The sequence below is a fragment of the Hippopotamus amphibius genome, chromosome 1, assembly GCF_030028045.1.
Source record: "Hippopotamus amphibius kiboko isolate mHipAmp2 chromosome 1, mHipAmp2.hap2, whole genome shotgun sequence".
NCBI classification, from domain to species: Eukaryota; Metazoa; Chordata; class Mammalia; order Artiodactyla; family Hippopotamidae; genus Hippopotamus; species Hippopotamus amphibius.
This window is the reverse complement of record NC_080186.1, coordinates 186,212,499-186,230,044: the sequence shown is the minus strand read 5'-3', so window position 1 is coordinate 186,230,044 and position 17,546 is coordinate 186,212,499. Positions and strand designations below refer to the sequence as shown.

Below are 17,546 nucleotides of genomic sequence, written 5' to 3'. Positions count from 1 at the left end.
GAATGATGACCAAAGACTATATGTTTCTTTGGGGGAGGAGTGATGAAAATGTTCTAGCTTAGATACTGGTGATGGTTGCACAACTCTATGAATATTACTAGAAACCAGAGAACTGTACATGTTAAAAGGTGAATTTCATGGTATAGGAATTGTATTGCAATAAAGCTTATAAAATACCTTTAAAAAGATTTACTTGTACAATGACATGAAAGAAAGCTATATTTTGGAGAAAAATAGCTGGGCTAGAGTAGGCAGAATAGCTTGGAGTTGAGTCATATCATTTAGTTATAGTTACCAATATATAAAAAGACAAGGCCTGGGGATTTCCTGGTAATTCAGTGGTTAGGACTCAACGCTTTCACTGCTGGGGCCCGCGTTCAGTCCTTGGTTGGGGAACTAAAATCCTGCAAGCCACACCATGTGGCCAAAAAATAAAAAATAAAATAAAAGATAAGCCTGGAAGATGCTGCTAGCAGGAAAAGTGGAGAGCAGGTAGAGAAGAAAGGGCTAAATGCCTGAAAGAGGAGCTGAAGGAGAAGGGAATTGAAAATGACTCCAGAGTTATTTGACTGGAAACTGTGATTCCATTTACAGAAATGTGCAGCTGAAATTTAACCTGGGTTTTGGTGGAACAAGACAATTTAGTTTCAGACATAGTTAGTAGTGATGACAAGACTGAAAAGTGTCTGGTAGTCATGTGAAAAAACGTTAACTGGAGCACAAGTAAGGGTCTTGGCTGGACAGGCCAATTAAAGAGCATTTGCTCAGAAGAGAAAGTTTAAGCTCACATGGCAATTGTGCAGAACAATTGAGGATGGCTGGGAGAGGGAAGGTGAATTATCAAGGCAGGCAGAGCCCAGTCTTCATGGCTCAGAATGTCCCTATAGGAAATCTCTACCAAAGCGCCCAGCCAGTGGCACTTGGTAGACTCAAAATCCAGGATGATGGTTTTCCCTAGCCTGTCTTTCAGATCTTCCATCTTCATCTGTCAGCTTGGTACGATGCCAGGAGAACTGCCTCCTTTGTCACTAGGTCTGTGAGATATTATATTAATTCTCTTTCCCCCTTTTGGGCAGCTGCTGCAACATATTCTAGCTAAAAGAGAAATGGAATGATGCTGTTTTAGCCTTCCAAAGAGCTCCAGAAATAACAGTGGCAGGCATTTGGAATTCATTTAATTTAAGCAAGTTCTCCACATTTTATGACATCTATTTTCATGCATCTATTTAATATACATATATATATATATTTTTTTCCCCCTCTCCAGGAGATTGGCCATATGCAAGTACTCCTGGAAGGATTTAAGACTTTTTTTTACTTCCTTGGATTTCCAAATCCCTAATCTCTCCTGATTATTTTCCCTTTCCATAGAGAGTTTGATATAGAAAGAAACTTGGAGAACAAATAAGTAAAGATTTTTGAAAAATATTTTGAATATTTAAGGCAAGATGACACAGATGCTAAGTTTTGGACTCCAAAACATCTTATCAGACAGGGGAGAAGTTTTCAAAGCATCACATGATGCACGCATGGGGTCGTGAATCTCAACTAGGAATTTCCCACTGATAACGTCAGGGATGTTGATGTCAAATGATTCTAGGTTAGTAGAATGCCTAGGCGGGTGTGAGGCAGTCCATGAATGTAATTAATGAGATGACATATACCACAGGGGTGCTTTATGTGCTTGAGTTGTTTTTGCAGTAGATAACGCTGGATTTTTGTTTGTTCTGTGTGTGAGGTTTAATCTGGAAATAGTTTTCAAGTACTGTATTTCCTTTCTTAGCAAATTTTTTTCTTTTTTATTGAAGTATAGTTGATTTACAATGTTGTATTAATTTCTGCTGTACAGCAAAGTTACTCAGTTCTACATATATATATATACATTTTAATGTTCTTTTCCATTATGGTTTATCACCGGATATTGAATATAGTTCCCTGTGCTATACAGTAGGACCTTGTTGTTTATCCATTCTGTACATAATAGTTTGCATCTGCTAATCCCAAACTCCCACTCCATCCATCCCCCACTTCTCCTCCCCTTTGGCAACCATAAGTCTGTTCTCTGTGTCTGTGAGTCTGTTTCTGTTTTGTACATATGTTCATTTGTGTCATTGTTTAGATTCCACATGTAAGTGATATCATATGGTATTTGTCTTTCTCTTTCTGACTTACTTAACTTAGTATGATAATCACTAGTTCTATCCATGTTGCTGCAAATGGCATTATTTCAATTCTTTTTTATGGCTGAGTAGTATTCCGCTATATATGTGTACCATATCTTCTTTATCCATTCATCTGTCAATGGACATTTAGGTTGTTTCCATTTTTGACTATTGTGAATAGTGCTGCAATGAACACAGGGGTGCATGTATCTTTTTGAATTATAATTTTGTCTAGATATGTGCCCAGGAGTAGGATTGCTGGATCATATGGTAATTTTTTTTTTAGTTTTTTAAGGAACCTCCATACTGTTTTCCATAGTGGCCGCACCAACTTACATTTCCACCAACAGTGTAGGAGGGTTCCCTTTTCTCCACATCCTCTCCAGCATTTTTTATTATGTTGACGTAGGTTCGCTCTATGCCCACCTTCTGGAGAGTTTTTATCATAAATGGGTGTTGAATTTTGTCAAAAGCTTTTTCTGCATCTATTGAGATGATCATGTGGTTTTTGTCCTTCAATTTGTTAATATGATGTATCACATTGATTGATTTGCGTATATTGAAGAATCCTTGCATTCTAGGGATAAACCCCACTTGATCATGGTGTATGATCCTTTTAATGTGTTGTTGGATTCTGTTGGCTAGTATTTTGTTGAGGATTTTTGCATCTAAATTCATCAGTGATATTGATCTGTAATTTTCTTTTTTTGTAGTATCTTTGTCTGGTTTTGGTATCAGGGTGATGGTGGCCTCATAAAATGAGTTTGGGAGTGTTCCTTCCTCTGCAATTTTTTGGAAGAGTTTGAGAAGGATGAGTGTTAGCTGGTCTCTAAATGTTTGATAAAATTCACCTGTGAATCTGTCTGGTCTGGACTTTTGTTTGTTGGGAGATTTTTAATCACAGTTTCAATTTCATTACTTGTGATTGGTCCGTTCATATTTTCTATGTCTTCCTGATTCAGTCTTGGAAGGTTATACCTTTCTAAGAATCTGTCCATTTCATCCAGGTTGTCCATTTTATTGGTACATAGTTGCTTGTAGTAGTCTCTTATGGTGCTTTTTATTTCTGTGGTATCCATTGTAACTTCTCCTGTTTCATTTCTGATTTTATTGATTTCAGTCCTCACCCTCTTGATGAGTCTTGCTAGAGGTTTATCAATTTTATTTATCTTCTCAAAGAACCAGCTTTTAGTTTTATTGATTTTTGCTATTGTTTTCTTTGTTTCTATTTCATTTATTTCTGCTCTGATCTTTATGATTTCTCTCCATCTACTAACCTTGGGTTTTGTTTGCTCTTCTTTCTCTAGTTTCTTTAGGTGTAAGGTTAGATTGTTTATTTGGGATGTTTCTTGTTTCTTGAGGTAGGATTTTATCGCTATAAACTTCCCTCTTAGAACTGCCTTTGCTGCATCCCATGGGTTTTAGATCATTGTGTTTTCATTGTCATTTGTCTCTAGGTATTTTTTAATTTCCTCTTTGATTTCTTCACTGATCTGTTGGTTATTTAGTAGCGTATTGTTTAGCCTCCATGTGTTTGTGTTCTTTACAGTTTTTTTCCTGTAATTGATTTCTAATCTCATAGCATTGTGGTCAGAAAAGATGCTTGATAGGATTTCAATTTTCTTAAATTTACCAAGGCTTGATTTGTGACCCAAAATGTGATCTGTCCTGGAAAATGCTCCACGTGCACTTGAGAAGAACATGTAATCTGCTGTTTTTGGATGTAATATCCTATAGATATCTATTAAATCAGGCTGATTTATTGTGTCATTTAAAGCTTGTGTTTCCTTATTAATTTTCTGTCTGGATGATCTGTCCATTGGTATAAGTGGGGTGTTAAAGTCCCCCACTATGATTGTGTTACTGTCAATTTCCTCTTTCATAGTTGTTAGCATTTGCCTTATGTATTGAGGTGCCCCTATATTGGGTGCATATATATTTATAATTGTTATCTCTTCTTCTTGGATGGATCCCTTGATCTTTATGTAGTGTTGTTTCTTGTCTCTTATAACATTTTTTAGTTTAAAGTCTATTTTATCCGATATGAGTATCGCTACTCCAGCTTTCTTTTGATTTCCATTTGCATGGAATATCTTTTTCCATCCCCTCACTTTTAGTCTGTATGTGTCCCTAGGTCTGAAGTGGGTGTCTTGCAGACAGCATATATATGGGTCTTGTTTTTGTATCCATTCAGCCAGTCTGTCTTTTGGTTGGTGCATTTAGTCCATTTACATTCAAGGTAATTATCGATATGTATGTTCCTATTACCATTTTCTTAATTGTTTTGTTTTTGTTTTTGTTTTTGTAGGTCCTTTTCTTCTCTTATGTTTCCCGCTTAGAGAAGTTCCTTTAGCATTTGTTGTAGGGCTGGTTTGGTGGTGCTGAATTCTCTTAGCTGTTGCTTGTCTGTAAAGCTTTTGATTTCTCTGTCGAATCTGAATGAGATCCTTGCTGGGTAGAGTATTCTTGGTTGTAGGTTCCTCTGTTTCATCACTTTAAATATATCATGCCACTCCCTTCTGGCTTGTAGAGTTTCTGCTGAGAAATCAGCTGTTAACCTTATGAGAGTTCCCTTGTATGTTATTTGTCGTTTTTCCCTTGTTGCTTTCAATAACTTCTGTCTTTAATTTTTGTCAATTTGACTACTATATGTCTTGGTGTGTTTCTCCTTGGGTTTATCCTGCCTGGGACTCTCTGCACTTCCTGGACTTGGGTAGCTCTTTCCTTTCTCATGTTAGGGAAGTTTTCAACTATAATCTCTTCCAATATCTCTCAGGTCCTTTCTCTCTCTCTTCTCCTTCTGGGACCCCTATAATGTGAATGTTGGTGTGTTTAACATTGTCCCATAGGTCTCTTAGGCTGTCTTCAGTCCTTTTCATTCTTTTTTCTTTATTCTTTTCTGCATCAGTGATCATCACCATTCTGTCTTCCAGGTCACTTATTTGTCCTTCTGCCTCAGTTAATCTGCTCTTGGTTCCTTCTAGTGTATTTTTCATTTCTGTTATTGTGTTGCATATCTCTGTTTGTTTTTTCTTTAATTCTTCTAGGTCTTTGGTAAACTTTTCTTGCAACTTTTCCATCTTTGCATCCAGTCTTTTTTCAAAGTCCTGGATCATCTTCACCATCATTATTCTGAATTCTTTTTCTGGACGGGTGCCTATCTCCCCTTCATTTAGTTGTTTTTCTGGGATTTTATCCTGTCCCTTTTATCTAGTACAAAGTCCTCTGCTTTTTCATTTTCTCTCTGTTTCTGTGGCTGTGGCTTTCAGTTCCACAAGACGAAATACTGCTGATACTGCTTGATACCGCTGTCTGCCCTCTTGTGGAGGAAGCTATCTAGGAGGCTTGTGGGCACTTCCTGATGGGAGGGACTCATGGTGGGTTGGGCTGGGTGGGCAGAGCTCAGTAAAACTTTAATCTGATTTGGTGGGCAGAGCTCAGTAAAACTTTAATCTGATTGTCTGCCAGTGGGTGGGGCTGTGTTCCCACCTTGTTGGTTGTTTGGCCTGAGGCTACCCAGCACTGGAGCTTACAGGCTCTTTGGTGGGGCTAATGGTGGACTTTGGGAGGGCTCACGGCAATCAGCACTTCCCAGAACCCCTGCCACCAGTGTCCCTGTCTCTTTGGTGAGCTACAGCTGCCCCCCACCTCTGCAGGCAACCCTCCAACACCAGCAGGTAGATCTGGTTCAGTCTCCTTTGGGGTCACTGCTCCTTCCCCCTGGGTCCTGGTGAGCACACTATTTTTTGTGTGCCCTCCAAGAGTGGAGTCTCTGTTTCCCACAGTCCTGTGGAGGTCCTGCAGTCAAATCCCACTGGCTTTCAAAGTCTGATTCTCTGGGGATTCCTCCTCCTGTTGCCAGACCCCCAGGTTGGGAAGCCTGACATGGGGCTCAGAACCCTCATTTTAGTGGGTGGACTTCTGTGGTATAACTGTTCTCCAGTTTGTGAGTCACCCACCCAACATTTATGGGATTTGATTTTAACGCAATTGTGCCCCTTCTGACCGTCTCACTGCAGCTTCTCCTTTGTCTCTGGATGTAGGGTGTCTTTTTTCGTGAGTTCCAGTGTCTTTCTGTCGGTGATTTTTCAGCAGTTAGTTGTAATCCTGGTGTATTTGCAAGAGGGAGTGAGCGCACGTCCTCCTACTCCACCATCTTGATTCCTCCTCCCAGTATTTCTTATTTGTAGAATTTTTAATGATGGCCATACTGATTGGTGTGAGATGCTACCTCATTGTAGTTTTGATTTGCATTTCTCTAATAATTAGCCATGTTGAGCATCTTTTCATGTGCCCATTGGCCATCTGTATGTCTTCTTTGGAAAATATCTATTTAGGTTTTCTGCCCATTTTTGATTGGGTTGTTTCTTTTCTTATTGTTGAGTTGTATGAGCTGTTTGTATATTTTGGAAATTAAGCCCTTGTCAGCCATATTGTTTGGGAATATTTTCTCCCAGTCCATAGGTTGTCTTTTTGTTTTGTTTATGGTTTCCTTTGCTGTGCAAAAGCTTGTAAGTTTGATTAGGTCCCATTTGTTTACTTTTGTTTTTATTTCTATTGCCTGGGGAGACTGACCTAAATATTGGTTTGATTTTTGTAGAGACTGTTTTGCTTGTGATCTCTTCTAGGAGTTTTATTGTGTCATGTCTTATGTTTGAGTCTTTTTTTTTTTTAATTGAGATTTTAAAAATTTTAATTGATATTTATTTTTGTCTGCATCAGGTCTTAGTTGCAGCACACAGAGCCTTTGTTGAGGCATGTGGGATCTTTCGTTGTTGCATGCGGGCTTCTCTCTAGTTGTGATGTGCAGATTTTCTCTTCTTTAGTTGTGGCCTGTGGGCTCCAGAGCACATGGGCTCTGTAGTTTGCAGCATGCAGGCTTTCTTGTTGAGGCACACGAGTTCAGTAGTTGTGGCATGCAGGCTTAGTTGCGCCCTGGCATGTGGGATCTTAGTTCCCCGACCAGGGATCGAACCCACGTCCCCTGCATTGCAAGGCAGATTCTTTACCGCTGGACCACCAGGGAAGTCCCTATGTTTAAGTCTTTAAGCCATTTTGAGTTTATTTTTGTGTATGGTGTGAGGGTGTGTTCTAACTTCATTGATTTACATGCGGCTGTCCAACTTTCCCAACACAACTTGCTGAAGAGACTTTTTCCCATTGTATATTCTTAGCTACTCTGTCAAAGATTAATTGACCACAGGTTTGTGGGTTTTCCTTAGCAAATTTTAAACACAAAAGAACCAAATTATCCACTGCAGTCCATCTATTTCACAGCAGTAAGTCATTGGGTCTAAAAGCAAAGTAGCCAATTTCATAAACAATAAGGTGAAGACCCACCATGATGGAACAGTTATCAGTTTAGGGAGGGATCCACTGTGCTAACAATTCAGAGTGTCTTATCCCAGCCAAGGGATTCCAAGATAACTTGACTGAAGGGGCATAGTAAAGGGAGAAAAGCTCAGACGTAGAAGTTAGGATTGGTTCAAGGTCTCATCAGATAGTTCAGTAGTAGTGAGGCTTTGGGCAACATGTTTCTCAAAAGTTATCTCCATATGTTCTTCCAACTTTTTCACTTTCTAGTCATTATTCAATCCACACTAATCTAGCTTCTATCCATCACTGCCATTTAATGAAATTGCTCCTCTCAAGGTCCCCAGTAATCTCCAATACCAAAGGACACTTCTTTGTTGTCACTTTCTTGAACTCTCAGCAGCACTCCACATAGATTGCAAGTCTCCCTGACACACTGGTCTCTTGGCATCTATGATGTCACATCTTTAGTTTTGCCCTTTGACACTGGTTACTTTTTCTTGATCTTCCTTGCTAGATTCTCTTCCTCTCTCCTCTGGAAATATTGGAGCATCTCGATAAGTCCTGGAACTGCATCTTTTTACTCACTCTCTCCCTAGGTGACCTCATGTGTTCTTGTGGCTTTCAACATCAACTATAATCTATATGCTGTTGACTTCCAAATCCATTTGTCTAGCTTGACTCTCCCCTGGGCCCCAAACTCATTTATCCAAGTGTTATTGGCATCATCTTAGATGTCAAATAGGAATCTCCAATTTAATGTGTCTAAAATAGAACTATTGATTTCCCCTAAACCCAGTCCTTCCCACACCCAACTGTTCAACCCCAAAACTGATGGTCATCCTGATTCCTCTGTCTGTCTCATTACCTACATCCAACCATTCACCAAGTTTGGGTCAGTTTCACCTAAATAAAATATCTTAATTCATCCATTTCTTACCATCTTCATTGATTTTACTGACTTTCAAGCCACAGGCATCCTCTTACAACTATAATACCCTTTAACAAGTTTCCTTGTTCTACTACTTTTATGATGCTACAACCCATTCTTTACATAAAGGTAAAATTGTCCTTTTTTGGCTTTTTTATTATGAAGATTCTCAAACATACAGAAGTGGACAGAGAGTAGCATGAGCTCCCAGATACCTGTCAATGCACGCCAGTCTGTTTCATTGAAAACCCCATTGATTTCCTTGCCTCCTCTAGGATTTTGATACAAATCCCAGATATCATATCATTTCACCCCTAAATATTTCAATATATATCTGTAAAAGATAAAGACTCTTTTAAGTATAAACACAAGACCATTAACATATCTTTAAACATTAATAATAATTTAAAATAGCATCAAACATTCAAAAAGTATATTTCTGGATGTCCATAAGGTATCATAATTTTTTACAGTCAGGTTATTTGAATCAAGATCTCAGTAAGAAGCACATGTTGCAACTGGTTAATATGTCTCTGGGGTTCTCCTTCCATTAATATCTCACTCCTTCACATACTTTTTTCTCCCCCTTTCAATTTAAATGTTTAAGAAACCAGGGGACTTCCCTGGTGGCACAGTGGTTAAGAATCCACCTGCCGATGCAGGGGACACGGGTTCGAGCCCTGGTCCAGGAAGATCCCACATCCTGTGGAGCAACTAAGCCTGTGAGCCACAACTACTGAGCCCATGTGCCACAACTATGGAAGCTCTCGCTCCTAGAGTCTGTGCTCCACAACAAGAGAAGCTACCGCACTGAGAAGCCTGCACACCGCAACCAAGAGTAGCCCCTGCTCTCCGCAACTAGGGAAAGCCTGCACTCAGCAGTGAACACCCAACACAGCCAATCAATCAATCAATCAATCCATCAATCAATCAATGTTTAAGAAACCAGACTGTTTGCCCTGTAGTGTTATGGTTTAGATTTTGCTGATTGCATCTCTGTGGCTAATGTAACACGTTCCTTGATGTTAAAAATTGCTAAGACAGCTTCGCAGGTGGTATTGTATTCTTCCATCAGAATTCATGTATTTAATTGCATGTCTTTTTGTGATGTTAGTAGCCATTGTGCTTTATGCCTAAATCTATTAATTCATTAGAGGTTGCAAAATAGGGATATTCTAATTGTATCAATTCATCATTTATTTGCAGGAATACTCGTATAAATGAGGAACTTTCTTTCATCTACTTTTTAGGTTACCTAGTGGTAAAGTTTGTATATGAATAAATTTACCTTTCTAAAACATAAATTGGATCATATCTCTGCCCTGCTTAAAGTCTTCCTGTGGCATCTCCATGCACACAGAGTGATATCTCTGGCCATCACCCACACTGCATGGGCTGGCTCCTCCATCATCTTTTCGTCATGTTCCGTCAGAGTGTCTACTTTTTTGTTGAAATGTAAATTAAATTAAAAACTTGAAGTTTATGGGAAAGGTCAAGTCCTTTTCTGCCCCAGGATTTTTGCACTTGCTCATCCTTCCACCTGGCCATCTTCCTCCACTTTCTGCCTAGTGGGCTCCTTCTTGACCTTCATGCTGAAATGTCATCTCCTCGTTGAGGCCTTCTCTGGCTGCTTCATTTAAGCAGCCTGCTGTCCCTCATCATAGCTCCTGTTTAATTCCTCTGTAGCACCCATCACAAGAGATAACTGTCTTCTTTATTTGTTTATTAATCATTTTCCACCAAGAATGCTAGCTTTGCAAAAGCAAGGATTTTTTTCTGTCCCAAACACCACTGAATCCCAAGGCACAGTACAATGTCTGACACACAGTGGGTGCTTTTCTTTCTTTCTTTTTTTTTTTTTTTAATTGGGGGTATAAGTGTTTTACAGTGTTGTGAGCTTTTCTTTTTTGAATCAATAACACAAACTTGCTGCATATCCTCACCTATATAAGTGGAATCCAGCGATGAGCTAGGTGATTGTAGGATTTTTTCCAGGTTTTTAACACTGTTCTCTGAGGACACAGAGACCAAGACAAAGATCATCCAGTGCAATGCTTCCTGAAGTCTTTATGTTGTAGCACCTGGAGCAAATGATGTCTGATGGGGCCGGCCACTGAGGCTGGCTAGAGGCTCACAGACCAGCCCTCAGTCCTGGCTTGGGGCCTGGCTTGGTGATTGAACAGAGACCCACAGGAGTTGGGTTAGGGAGAGCAGTTCTGGACTCATGGTGGTGGGCTTATAGCTTTAGGGCAGGAAATTCTTTTGAGTGGATACTATGAGGGCTCTCTGGCTTTTATGACTCTCAAGGACTGAGAGGGCTGGGACTTCCTGCATCTCTACAGCATTCTGAAATCCCCCTCTCCCCGGAAAGTCATTTTCTTCTTCGGGAAGTCCCACCAATTTTGCGCCACTAAATTCAAAGCATCCTTTTTTTACAACGCAAATACTTTGGGCTTGGTTGAGAAGATTATGAGTATTTTCACCTTAGTGTGAATTAGCTTAACCAGGCAGGTTTCTTCCTAAAATCTGAGGTATCAAAGTTGGGTTTAGCTTAAAAGAGTCAAGGGGGAAGGGGGCAATTTTGGAGTTTGGGTCCTTGCGTGGGCTGGAGGAGGACACTGTGACTCAGCACAGTGGGCTGCTATGACGGGCAAGGCTGGCTGGGACACCCTAGGGGTAGAGATGAGGGCTTACGTCAGCCAGTCCCAAAGTTCAATTTCCTTAATGCCAGAGGTTTAAGACTTTTGCCCAAGATTGCTTCAATGAATCTGATGTTCATTACCAGTATAGGGTACAGACAAGACCTGGAATAGAATCCTTACTGTGTAAAAATTCACTGAGGTCAGTAGCCATACAGAGAAGGGCCAGCCTGCCCCTGACAGCAGAAAGGCAATGCCAGTGCACCTACAGCATGTGATCGGCTCACAGACCCATCCACTCACGCAAACGGCAACTTCTGCTTTCCCAGAAACTCTCCCAGAGCTACCGCTGCCTCCTCTTCTTCTCCCAGAAACCAGATAAGAGATTAGCCTCTAGGGAAGACAAGGCCAGGAAGAAGGGGAACCCAGGTCATTGCCCAATCGGAAAACAGGTTTTCCTCATTCTCCCAGACCTGCTCCCTCATCTTGATAAATTCCCCTGCCACTTCCTGTCCACACCTCTGTGGACAGGAGCTTACACTCTGCTGAAGCAGAACTTGGAAAAACTCTTTTAAGGGGGTCATGCTGAGGCAGCCACAGTATGAAAGGATTTGTAGGCATGTACAGTTATACACTTGCTAAACCACAGTGAGCCCTAATCTTGCGACCTTTTTCTTATTATATTGGAAATGCACTTGGGGCTTCTTTCCCCTTTGGTGTGCTGACACAACATGCTGAGGGACTCTTTGCATTTCTAATGTACTTAGGACATTGACCCAGTTTCATTCTGTCTACAGCAATATCTTAGCTTTCTTGATAGCAGAGATCCCCAGCCTGATTCGTAACTAAGAGGTGAAAAAAACCCACAAAACATTTAAACTATGCAAAAAAAAAAAAAAATCCTCATTTCATGGAATCTTAGATTGGAAGAAAACTGATTTGGACTCTCTCTGATTGCATCAAGTTGTACTCTACATACCACTGGCGTTCAGTGTGTCCCACCAGCCTTGAATCTATGCCTGAACAATTTCCGGAGAGAGGATCACAACTACTGTGTTCTCCTTGCACTGACAGACAGTTCTGTGGTCTTCCTGTTCTCAAGCGAAAATCTGATGGTAAGTTCTGATTAGTCTTCATTACCCCTCCACAATCACACAGAGGAAGTTGGATGGCTCTTCAAACAAATGCTATTAGTTACCACATATCTCTGAAATCCTTTCTTTACTAGTCCATAATTTCTCCAGCTCTCCCAACTATTCCTGGCCTCCTTGGAAGGAGCATCTGACTTCTCCTCCTCTCTAAGCCCACTCCAATGCTGAGCTCATGATTTTTGTCCTTGGCGCTTTGCTTCCCTCCTTTTTCAAGAACTTTGCTCCATCTTCCTTTTCTCTATCTTCCAGGTTTTCCCTTAGCCCCAGACTACATATATGCTCATTCTACCCTCTACTCAACATTGCTTACCTACCTGAAGAAACTATCCCATCTCTCAATTTCCTGTCACCATCAAATTTATGGAAAGAGTAGTACATGGTTACTGTCCCTAGTTCCTCTTCATTCCTTGTGGTAATCTACATTCTGTCCTCCGGGCTTGGTAGAGATTTATCTTTGAAGGACATTAATGTCTTTGAAGTGCTCTTTTATCATTCTTCAGCCTTCTCCCCTCTCTATAGCATGTAATATTGATGTTTTCCCTTTTGTCTTGACATCTCCCTTTGGCTTCCAGACACAGAATCCTCCTGGTTATCTTCCTATTTCTCTTAACTGTCCTTCCCATTTCTTTTTTTATTCTTTCCCCTCCATGAAAAAGACGTTCCTTGAGGTAATGTCCTCAGGGCACTTCTCTTTTCTCTGTCCTGTCTTTCTTGGCAACCTTACCTGTTTCCATGGTTTTATTTATAATTCTAATAGGAGTAACCCCAAACCTCCATCTCTGTCACAACTTTGACTTATCTCTGTATTTCCATTTCAAGCTGCCTTTAAACATTTCCACTTGAACATGCCACCTCAAACTTATGATATCCCAAATGTAGTTTCCTATTCCTTCTCTGGAATACCTATTTTTATTGAGAACATTGTTGAAAACCCCAGTCAGCCAAGTTCTAGATCTACAAGTCATTTTTAAGCTCTCCCCTTTCCACTGCAGTTTCTGTTTACTATGTTTCCATTAGAACCTCTTACGTCTGCCCCCTCTGATTCATTTCCATTGTACTAACTCATTTCAGGCCGTTTTAGCCTTTTGTTGGATTGTTGGCATAGTCCAATTGGCATGTCCATTTCCTACTTCCAGTTTACCACATTTAGATGCCAGATTCTAGTGCAGTTCCAGCTTATGCGGGGATTAAGTATTAAAGTCATTGTTTAAGAAGAAAATCCCATATAATCAACACTGCTCTTTAAAATGCCTTATATTGTCCATAAAGTAGAATCTGCAGACATATTGCTTCTTAATAAGTTTAATACTGCCAATTTTTCCTCCCCTCTTGGAACAGATCACTTTTCTTTTGGTTGAACACCAGATGAAGTCATCTGCTTGGTTTTTAGGGGCCATCTAGTATGAAAAATATGTTTCTTTAAACACCAGAATCATACTCAACACTAGTCTACTTGAATTCATGTTACTCATGAGTGTGATACAAATCCACTGGAATGTCTAAAAAAGCACAGCTCTGATCGTATTATTTCTGCGCTCAAAACCCTTTAGAGGCTTTTTTTTTCCCCAATTGCCAATCAGAAGGCCCGATTCTTTAGCCTGGCTTCAGCTGTCCATGATCTGACTTCAACTCACTTATCTAATCCAGGTTCCACTCCAGAATGGAACACCTGCCATTCCCCACACATGCTTTGCACATTCCAGTCTCCATCCACAATTTCTCTCACAGTGGGCCCACAGCCTGGGATGCCTTCTCCTCCCCATCTCTGCTGGGCTCAGCCAGTCTTCAAAGATCAACTCATGCTGCTTCTTCTAAGAGTCCTTCACAGTCTTCTCCTCCCACCCAACCCAGCCAAAATCCTATTTCCTGCCTCTAAACTGCTGTAGATCTTCATTTGTCCTGCTTTTATGGCAAGTATCCATTTCTATTTAGAATAGTCATTTCTGTTTATGAAACTATAAACACCTTACAGGCAGGGTTAATGCTTGAGTCTTGTTTAGATTTTTATATTCTTTGACCACCATGTCTATCTTCAAGCACACAGTTCTCAACAGGTTTTAATGAATAAATAAGTAAAATAATGTGGCTTCTCAAACCCTTCCCATGCTGAAGAGCTTCTAATGTGCTATAGTCTGGGAGTGCCCCAGAACTTGGGACCAGTGCTCCAAAAAAGTTACCACTCTTCCTCATCCCAGTAGTGCTTTCATCAGGCAATGAATGAAACTCAACAGGAAGGCATATGAGTAGGAAGATCTATGTAAATGGTCAAGCTCTTTGCTTCCTCTTAAAGAGCAAAATAAACATCCTACTTCATTAAAAAAAACAAACAAAACAAAAGGAGGGGACTTCCCTGGTGGTGCAGTTGTTAAGAATCCTCCTGCAGGGGACATAGGTTGGAGCCCTGGTCTGGGAAGATCCCACATGCCTTGGAGCAACTAAGTCCGTGCGCCACAACTATTGAGCCTGCCTGCCACAACTACTGACACCTGTGTGCCTAGAGCCCGCGCTCTGCAGCAAGAGAAACCACAGCAATGAGAAGCCCATGCACCGCAACAAAGAGTAGCCCCCACTCTCTGCAACTAGAGAAAGCCCACTCACAGCAATGAAGAGTCAACGCAGCCAATAAATAAATTAATTAATTACTTTTAAAAAACCACCTTGTTATAAAAAAAAAAGGCCTTGCAAATTAACAGTACAATGACTTTTTCATAGAAGGCTTCAGGAAGTGCCAAGGTCTGTCACTGGGGATGGAGACATTTTGTTCCCATTGTGTAGAGCAATCCTACAGACCTACTGTTAAAAGATCAGAACATTTTTCAGTGCATCTCAAGTGCAGTGGGACTTTAACCGTTTTGGAGAGAAAAATTTCAGTCCCCTCTTCCCACCTCCCCCCGCCCCCCAACAGATAGAGGGATGTTTTTTTTACCTCAGGGAAACTCAAGGCTGCAGGGGAGCTCTGATTCCAGGAGTCCACTGAATATAACAGCCTCTTGAATCTTTCCTGGTTCATACTCCAAACCCCAGAAATACAAACCTAGCTCTGCTCAGGTGAGCCCTAAGATTTTTAAGGAAGGTATGGGGGTTGAAGTGGATGGGAAATGTAATATTTTTAAGGACTGCCTAAGGGTTTGAGAGGATGGGAAATTTGAGCCTGTCTTTCATGTGATGGAGCATCTTAATCTGTATTAAGAACATGCGGAAATTGTAATTGGCCTGGGAGAGAGAGAGTGAGTTTGATAGTGATTTTACACCCTCAGTGTCAACTTTAGACTGACCAGGGAAAACAACTGCCCCACAATCTTGTAAAATCTTAGTGAACCATGAGAAATGCACAGCGCTGCCTGATATACAGTGTGCAGATTTGTCTTGACCTTCTTAAATTATGGAAAGCGGCTACTAGGAGGGAAGTTTTTTGTTTTTTAATTTTTGTGCACAATTACTCAGGTGGCTTTTCCTGTTTCTTCTCTCCTCCTGGACCTGGGTCCTGTAATTACTATCGCAGAGAGCTGGAAGGATGCCTGCTCTCCCCGGCAAGGTCTCCTCAGCTCGGCCTCCTCCCCCTTTTTTTTTTTCCCCCATTTCTCTCTCTGGCCCCGCCTCCTCCGCTCACCCCGTAGCCAGCAGCTAGACAGCTGTATTCAATCAGAAAGCACTTACAACTCCAGACGATTCAAACGGGAAACTTCAGCGTGAAGTGCAGCCGCACTCCGGCTCTCTCTCGCTTTCTTTCCTTCCCCGGAACCGGAGGCGCGGGTCTTCCTCGCCCCGCCACCCTGGTTTTTTCGGGAAGCCCTCCTGGGAGGCCGGATCCTGCCGGGGTTGCCCTCCTGCCCGGTCATGGGGGGCGGCGAGGCACCCTAGGAGAGGCAGGGCGGCGCCGAGGGTGGCACCGCCTCGGGTGCCCGCGCCGGCCCGGACGCTGCGGCAGCTGCGAGCGCGCCACGCCGCCGAGCCTCCTGCAGCAATGGCTCGTCCGTGAAACGCGAGCCGGCTCTGCGCCTTCTAGGAGCGCCTGCAGCCTTCGTGCGGGCTTCACCGCTGTCCTGGGTGAAAATGGCTGTCTAGACTAACATGTGCCAGAAGGGACCAAACAGTGGATATCCAGCCTGCTGAACCCAACTCGTAAGCTCCGAGACCTGGAGGAGGAGGAGGAGCTCGGCTCTGAAAAGTGCAGTCATGAATTCTGGAGTTGCCATGAAATATGGAAACGACTCCTCGGCCGAGCTGAGTGAGGTAAGAAACAGCTGAGGTCGGGAGCTCTGGTTTCTCAGGCGTTTGCTTTGCGACAACCCCCCTGCCTCCCCATCTCCCACTTCCCTACACGCCACCCGCCTCGCGCTCCCAGTCTGGAGGCAGCGCAATGAAAGATTAATAGATTTTCTGGATCTTGTTTTAACTTGTTGTGCTACTCAGGAAATGACCTGAACTGGCTTGATATTTTCAGTCTGAAAAGAGTGGCTTAAAAAAGAAACAAGCTCTCACCGCGTCGCCAAGGCGTTTTACTTTCCGTGCCCTGAGTCCCCGGTCCCTTCCCACCCCCCTTCCTCCAGTGTATGTACCACATTCCCTTTCGTAGTCGCCAAAATACACGGGGATCCCAGCTGAGCCTGATCTGATGGTAAGTAATTTGGTGGGGCCGGGGAGCTCATTGGAGTACTCAGTCGGCCACTCGCTCGCACGTGTGCTGCGTTTGGTTCAGTTCAGGCAAGGTGGTCTTTCCTCAAGCTGAGACTAATGACCCGCGCTGGGGAGGGGAATGGAGAGGAAGCACATCAAAGCGGCTTAGAACTTTATTTCCTGCCCAGGACTGGACTCCTGAGTCTTTGAGGCAAGCGCATTTGCAATTCCTGGCTCTCACAGTAACAAATCCACTTGAGTGTTGGGAGAGCAGCTTTGAAATTAAAGCTACATCAAACGGTATGCAAATGTATGAGTGGTCAGATGCGGGAGGCCACCTTTTTTTGATGACTTTAGGGATGCCTCTTGCACATTCCCCCCACCCCCCACGCTTTCAGTACTGAAAAGTAGTGATGGGAAACCTACAGAACTGGCAGCTCAGGAGAGAGAAGGAAATCTGTGTCTACAGCAGGAGGCTTGGTGGCTGTGGGTTTTCCTCTTAGCATCGTCACTGAACCATTCATGGGGCAAAATAGTCTGTGCTTCTGGAGTATGGCTGGAGAGAGAAAAGGAGCCGTGTAAAAACAGCCGGAAGGCAGATAGAGGTGATGTTAGATTACCAACCATGGAGGGAAAATGAAAGGATGGACCCCTCTTTGGGGGGTGAAGGCTGGTGCTGGGGAAGCGATGGGGGTGTACGTGGGGAAAATCCGAGTAGGTCTGTGGCTAGTAT

At 42.3% G+C, this 17,546-nt stretch overlaps 1 protein-coding gene across 5 annotated transcripts in view; it reads left to right on the top strand.

Annotated features, from left to right (window-relative positions):
• The window catches only part of MCC (MCC regulator of WNT signaling pathway), a 430,355-nt gene that overhangs the window by 139,708 nt on the left and 273,101 nt on the right, over positions 1–17,546 (top strand). For 2 of the 5 annotated variants that reach the window (XM_057737624.1, XM_057737623.1), the window contains exon 1: positions 15,829–16,429. The exons of 2 other annotated variants lie outside the window; for them this stretch is intronic. In XM_057737624.1, coding sequence (XP_057593607.1) covers positions 16,373–16,429 — 57 coding nt within the window. In that variant the 5' untranslated portion in view covers positions 15,829–16,372. Of the gene's footprint in view, positions 1–15,828; positions 16,430–16,795; positions 16,815–17,546 lie in introns of those variants that run through there. One more of the 5 variants, XM_057737626.1, reaches the window with a different exon arrangement.